Source organism: Chiloscyllium plagiosum, chromosome 28 (assembly GCF_004010195.1).
Source record: "Chiloscyllium plagiosum isolate BGI_BamShark_2017 chromosome 28, ASM401019v2, whole genome shotgun sequence".
NCBI classification, from domain to species: Eukaryota; Metazoa; Chordata; class Chondrichthyes; order Orectolobiformes; family Hemiscylliidae; genus Chiloscyllium; species Chiloscyllium plagiosum.
Window position 1 is genome coordinate 31,587,355 of NC_057737.1, and position 7,550 is coordinate 31,594,904.

Here is a 7,550-nt window from a genome sequence, read left to right on the forward strand (position 1 = left end):
TGACAAGGGAGTCATGGAGGGAGTGGTCTTTTCAGAACGCTGATAGGGGAGGGAAATATATCCCTGTGGTGGGGTCCGTTTGGAGGTGGACGACGGATGATACGATGTATATGGAGGTTGGTGGGGTGGTAGGTGAGGACCAGTGGGGTTCTGTCCTGGTGGCGATTGGAGGGGCGGGGCTCAAGGGCGGAGGAGTGGGAAGTGGAGGAGATGCAGTGGAGAGCATCGTTGACCACGTCTGGGGTAAATTGCGGTCTTTGAAGGAGGCCATCTGGGTTGTTCGGTATTGGAACTGGTCCTCCTGGGAGCAGATGCGGTGGAGACGAAGGAATTGGGAATATGGAATGGCGTTTTTACAGGGGGCAGTGTGGGAGGAGGTGTAGTCTAGGTAGCTGTGGGAGTCGGTCGGTTTATAGTAAATGTCCATGTTGATTCGGTCGCCCGAGATAGAAATGGAGAGGTCTAGGAAGGGGAGGGAGAAGTCTGAGACGGTCCAGGTAAATTTGAGGATGGGGTGGAAGGTGTTAGTAAAGTGGATGAACTGTTCAACCTCCTTGTGGGAGCACTGTCTCCTAGTCTGATCCTAGAGTAGGATAAAAGGCTGGCACAACATTGAGGGCCGAAGGGCTTGTACTATGCTTTACTGTTCTGTGTTCTATTTCATTACTGTACTGAGGATGGACAACTAGGGTACAGGGCTTAAAAATGTGTTGCTGGAAAAGCGCAGCAGGTCAGGCAGCATCAAAGGAACAGGAGAATCGATGTTTCGGGCATAAGCCCTTCTTCAGGAAGAAGAAGGGTACAGGCAAGAGAAGTTTGAGTGGGGGGAAGTGGAAGACAGTGGGGAACATTTAATTTAGAGCAGTTTTTCTGAAGTTTAGATGGAATATTTGTTGTGGTGCTGGTAATTATTTCAACACCATAATGTTTCTGCTGAAAAGGGATAAAACTATTCCAGGATATTAAGGTTTCTTCCTACCGTATAAGGGTCAAAACATAACCTTATAACTATAATGGGAAGGTGCGTGGTTAATATTGAAGCACAGTCATTGTCAATTGGTATTCCAAAATATTCCAAGCGACCCTGTAAAAGTTTACAGAGCCATGGGGTGAAAGGTCTCGAGAATAACTGCAACAGAACATGATTGAGGAATTTTAATTGCACAGTCACTTACCACTTTTGTTGGTGTAAGTTAAAAATTAAAAGAGGAACATCTTATTGAAGATATTGCTTAACATGTTAGTTTTATCGACCGAAACAAATTGCTGTTTTGGAAAGAGTACAGCAATGTTGTCCATTTGTTGGACACAGTGATATGAAAATAGTAAATAGCTATGTTCTTCCTTTATTTTGCTCTTTTGACCAAAGGTAACATCAATTCGGCCAAAAACTCACAGTAGCACTGGGAATAGAGAAAAGCTTGAAAATGCAATGTTCTAAAATAATTTGTTGAATTAAGGCACTATTCAATCAAGAAAACCAGATCTAATTTTGTTGGTACATCTCTATAGGTAATGGATGGTTCTCAAATATGCAATTACAAGGTCTAAGTCAGAACGTATTCTTTAAAACTTGTCACAGTAATGGCCCTTAACACAACAAACTTTGTATGCATATTTGTTTCCAGTAAACTAGCTTTACTTTGACTTATCAGTACCTTTCTGAATTCTGACTATGCACTCTCAGCCTTGCAATTAAAGAGTAAATCCAGATTATTCTGCAAAATCAAATAAAAACACTTTTTATATTTTGAACCAGAGGATTTACGTTTATAAGAGTTATCTGAATGACGGCAATTGATTTCGAGAAAAGGGTAAAAGCTTGGAATTTTATCCAATAGGCCATTATCCCTGTCAATACCGACATTGAGAGTTTCTAAGAGTCACAATTCACTTGCAAGATAGACACTTAGACAGTTTGTGCCACATAACTTGTTCATTGGTGGGAAAATAATCAAGCCAGATTTGATCCTGTCCACATCAGTGAAGCCTTGCAATGAGTCACCTTCTTCTGAAAATGTTTATTATTTAGTATTACTTGGAGGACTTTTAAAAAAGATTGTGGAAAATAGTTTATTTAAAACAGGTAACTGAAGGTTCACTGTGGAATTTGGAGGTGTTTTATCAAAACAAGGATTTTTATAATTTATGTGACTGGTGATAACTACCTGTCTAGCTATATACCCTTGCTGGGACTTGGGAGGTGCTTGTTTTATCTGGATCTGTTTGAGTAGACCCTGCTCAGAATAGGGAACCAGCTGATCTCTCCATTTTCTGAAAAGAAAACTCGTTTTTTTGTCCTTTTGAAAGAGTGATTGAAGATCTCAAGATTATATATCCTGAGCAAGCTATGACTGGAAGACGCCTGAGACAACCATTCATGATTAATGATTTGCCCAGTAAAGCAGCATTGGTCAACGTGGTTTTTTTTTTCAGAAAGCCAGTCTCTGTAGAGAAAGCCATTTTTCAGTTTCTCTTTTCCTGAATTGAGTGCATTTGCCTATGTGTTTGGGGACTATTTAGATGAATAAGCATTTATACTTCTCTCGTACTTTGTGTCTTTATCCAATTATTGCATCTTTATTGATTATGTTCTTTGATAATAAATCTCTAACTGCTTGATTAAGAACCCTGTTGATGTACTTTGTTGTTTAAAACCTCATATATTAAAGCTATTTAATTAGTCAGCTTCGTACTTGGAAAAAGGTGTTTTAATTTCACATTGCAACCTATGGAGTCGTGGAACTAGAGTGATGGTGGTCTCCTTCAACCTCAGTCATTACACACTGAATATAGTTGAATGCAGAAACCATTTTTTTTCTCCTTCCAAACATTGTTCACTTAGGCCAATTTTGACACAGCTCTCATTACCACATCTATTATCAGCTGACTGAATACAGAGCAGAGATTATAGTCAGAACCTTTTTATTTGTAGGGTTCAATTCTATAGAGGGTGAAATCAGTACACACCAAAGATGTGAAGATACTTGATGTACTTGTCGGGTTCAGTTTGATACCAGGTCCATCAACTAACTCAGTATGTATCAGACATTTAAAGTTGTTGTTCTGGCCAATTTTTCTAATTATCACATTCTCAATTTTTCAGTTGTCAACTGCAGAATTGTCCACCTAAATAGGATATTCATCGACCTGATCTTCTGAGCCTACCTGTCACAGTATAGATGCAGGTAATAATTAGCAGTGCAATTACTGCAACATAGATGTTCCACCCCAGAGCTTGTTGGATGAAGACTGCTCCAGAGAACATGTCCACCTGTCAGACAATCAAATAATGTCAATAGGAGTGAAATTAAAGAGGGAGACACATTATCAGGTTTGGATCAATAAAAAGACTGAATTGCCTTAAAATATGAATCTTTCTATCAGAACAATGGCCCTAGACAACAAATTATAGACAGAGTATGACTTTCAGGAACTCGTATGAAGAGATTTCTCCATCAGGGTATCTTTGAAGCAGCAGATTGAGGTTTTGTAAAGACAGTCAAGAAAAAAGTGATGAATGTGTGGAAATACTCACTGAGATCTTGGTAAATATGTACAAAAAGAGAGAGATGAGAGAGAGGTAGAACCTGATTCTATTTCCTCCAAACCTCTTCATCAGGTACTGGGGCATAGTGATGACCTGAAAAAGAATACATGATGCTAAGTAGTGGGCACATATATCCATCTTTGATTTTTCTCCTTTTTCAGATAGACAATGAATCAATTTAACTCTGAAAGAGGCAAGGTAAATAATTGATTATGAAAGACCAGCAGATCAAAACTGTTTCCTGGAGACATTAATAGGGACCAGAAGTCAAATTATGTTTGATATACAAGTCTATTCTGATATAATGTGATAATTCCATCCCCGTCCAATCTTGCATTATAAGAAAATAGGAGCACCATTTAAACCAATGGGACCAGAATCAATTTATCACCAAAAAAGGTGAGGCAAGTCTGCATTCTAAAAATAATGGACCAAACTCTTCAATTGTGTTATAGCCAAATAGCGTTAAAACAAATGTGGGTTATAGCTGGACTAACTGTACTGGTAGCAATTTACACTTTGGTAGTCATGTAAAATAGGCGATATCCATCGAAGACTATGGTAATAAAATTCAGGAAAGTTTTATGATAATATAAAATTGTAGATGTCATTTTATCTCTTAACATCCAAAGTTAAGTGAACCCTACTCGTGGCATCCAACGTTGAATCTTGTTCCAAGTTACTGGATGTCACAATGTGTTAGGTAAATTCACTCCTCATCTGGATATTGTATGATACAAATATTGGAATAGTTCCCTGGAAGTTGAATCTCATACTCACCCCAGCTGTCAGATAGACTGGGACAAACAACCAACCCAGGAGTAGCACAATAAACAGGGCCTGTGGGAAGCAAATCCCAAAATTAAACAGGGCAAATTGTTCTTTTTTTTATTACTGAGACAACCAGAATCAAGCTGGAAAAGGGCATGAGAGCTGATGAGATATTTAAGTTGATACCATTTCAGGAAAAGAATGTCTTAGAGAAAGAAACAAAACATTGGGTCTTGACTTCAATAGCATGAAATATGAATAGCTTTGAATCTAAAGTTCAGAGGAAAATTGGCCATAAGAATATTGATAAAAAACTGAGATGAATTCTAGTTGCTAGATGTGAGGGAAGTATTCACTACAAAATGACAAATTTCAATTAAATGTTATCAATATGATATATTTGCACATGAAATGTATATATCTGATCCCTAGAATCCAGGAACAGTAAGGCTGCATAACACCAAAAATTTCTGGATAATGAGGGATATGCAATATCACTAATCCTGAAGGATTACTGGTGATGTAGAGATGGTAATGAATGTAGTCAGTGAAGCAGTAATATCTCAGAATCCTGAATATTGGGGATATTAATGTGTTTGATTCTTGGTGATTTGAAGAAAGTAACATTCATATTAACAAGTAATTTGGGAACCTGGTGACAGTGATGATTTGCACTAATGTTATCCAAAGATAAATTTTGGATCCTTCACTTTTTTCAATTTGAATACAAATCCAGATCCTAGTGTAAGCAGTGGCATTATAAAGTTTGCAGATGATATAAAATTTGACACTAATAATAGTGATTACTATAGTTTTTGGCTTTAGGTTGGCATAAATCAAATACTAAAATGTACAGAAATATGGCAGTTAGCATTCAACATGGAGAAATGTGAAGTAATTGCATGTTGGGAAGATGAGTATGGAAAAACAAGATTTGATAACTGCTCATGAACAACTTCCATTTATAAAATTCTTAAAGCTGACAGAGCAAATTAATAAAAAGAACACTGCCCTTTAACAGGAGGAAAATAATCTTTGCGTGTCAAACTGCAGTGATGATATAGTCCATTGTGGGGACATATTTAGAATCTCAAAGACGCAATGATCGGAATTCATAAAATGCAACAAAGTGATTAATTCACTGCACTTACATTCCACTCAAAGCCACCAACGGCCAAGCCATTTGCTGCCCCTGTACCTGCCAATCCGACAAAGTGTCCACTTCCAATGTTACTGGCAAACAGTGAGGCTCCAACCTGGAGGGGAAAGAGAGAAAGAGAAAGACTCTTAAGTTTCTTTCAAATCAAAACCACCTCATACTGCAGGATTGGAGTCTTGGTTAGAAAAAAGAGTTTAAGGATTCCAATGGGTATCAAAGAAAGTTAGCATTGTGACCTTTCAGTTCAGAAAGCTGGATGCAATCAACTCCCATGTAAATGAGGCATAGTTGAATGTTGTAGATATCTGAAACCTGTTGAGTTGATTTGGGGATAACCACCTAATGTGGTAATTTCTCTACCTTTCAATAGCCTTGGAAGTTACTGCTGTTTCCAGTCTTAGAGCCAGAAAGTTTAATTCTTAATGGGTTTACAGACTTATTAATCAATCATGTGTGTTTTCACTTATATATCTGCAGCTTGCCAACTAAACTAATTGTTTCTAATTTCTAATGTCCAATACTGGTCTAGTTGTAGATTAAAATTGATTTCAATTTCCTTAATTTCAGGTTTATGGTAATTATATGGTTTTCTATAATTTAAGACGATGTTGCTAACAAAATAAATAAAATAAACATTACTCACTGTGTACCATCGCATGTTCCTCCCGGCTAAGAAATATCCACCAACGGTTGCACGATTGGTTCTACACATAGACTAAAAAAAACAAAATATACACATAGCAGATCATAATCATTCCAAGTCGTCTTTGATGCATAACATTCCTTCCTTCCTTCTAGTTTGGACTGAAAAATTAGAAGTTAACAGGAGGCAGCTTTGGCATTAATACTAACCCTGAGGAGAGACCATGTTGAGTTAGGTAAGGAAGACGGTAAACCTTGTAACATACTGATGTTCCACTCCATTCTATTCCAGTTCACATGCACTGCCACTAAATGTATTCACCAAGAATAAAGCCAGAAGAGGGCAGAGTGTTACAGACTAAAGGATTAATTGTACCTTTGCTCTAAGAACTGTGACTGAGCAATGGGAGCTATGTTGTACTAAGATCAGCACCCTGGAGCCTGAGCTTGTAAGGCTGTAGCAGCATGTAGTTTCTCATCAGTAGTTTCTGAATGCAGGCCCAAGACTCTGTGAAATCAAATCATTTCGAAAAGCCTTTTGGCTTGAGCCCATTAATCTGGAATCTGTAGGGAACAAAATTTGCTGATTGGATCTACCAAATAAAATCGCAATAACTTGCCAATTGCTTTGCTGACATGTGTTGCTTATGTCATAAGTCGACCCCTGGAAACATTGGCGGAAGAGAGGAGGGAAATAAAGAAATAAAATTAAAGGATGTGGTGACTTTTACTGTTCCTGGCAGTACTCTGCCAACCTTGTGAACTTGGTTGCAAGTTATAGAGTCATAGAGATGTACAGCATGGAAACAGACCCTTCGTCCAACTCGTCCAAGTTGCAGAAATTAACAGAATTCCCAGGCTATCTCCTGCCTGTGACGCCTGTGCACTGTTAGGAACATAAAGCTTTCTGGCTGATAGATTATTTGGAAGCCTTGATTAGATAACCTTTTCAGAAAACAGTACCTCACCTCCCAGACATCAGGAATGACTCATGCTCATCCTTCTCCTTTGCTTCTGAATAGAAATTGCATAACTTGCATGTCCTCGTTGTCTACAGGAGTAGTGCCAGAAGATTGGAGGCTAGCAAATGTGGTTCCCTTGTTCAAGAAGGGGAGTAGGGATAACCCTAGTAACTATAGACCGGTGAGTCTCACTTCTGTTGTGGGCAAAGTCTTAGAGAGAATTGTAAGGGATAGGATTTATGAACATCTGGATAGGAATAATGTGATCAAGGATAGTCAGCATGGTTTTGTGAAGGGCAGGTCGTGCCTCACAAACCTTATTGAATTCTTTGAGAAGGTGACGAAGGAGGTGGACGAGGGGAAAGCGGTAAATGTGGTGTATATGGATTTTAGTAAGGCGTTTGAGAAGGTTCCCCATGGTAGACTACTGCAAAAAATACGGAGGTATGGCATTGAGGGTGAGCTG

At 38.4% G+C, this 7,550-nt stretch overlaps 1 protein-coding gene across 2 annotated transcripts in view; it reads right to left on the minus strand.

The window, feature by feature from the left end:
• Nucleotides 1-7,550, minus strand: part of LOC122564089 (syntaxin-1A) — a 375,281-nt gene that overhangs the window by 36,410 nt on the left and 331,321 nt on the right. For both annotated transcript variants that reach the window (XM_043718624.1, XM_043718623.1), the window contains 5 exons: nt 6,124-6,195; nt 5,473-5,577; nt 4,331-4,390; nt 3,539-3,643; nt 3,169-3,274 (listed from right to left, as the gene is read on the minus strand). In XM_043718624.1, coding sequence (XP_043574559.1) covers nt 3,169-3,274; nt 3,539-3,643; nt 4,331-4,390; nt 5,473-5,577; nt 6,124-6,195 — 448 coding nt within the window. The remainder of the gene's footprint in view (nt 1-3,168; nt 3,275-3,538; nt 3,644-4,330; nt 4,391-5,472; nt 5,578-6,123; nt 6,196-7,550) is intronic.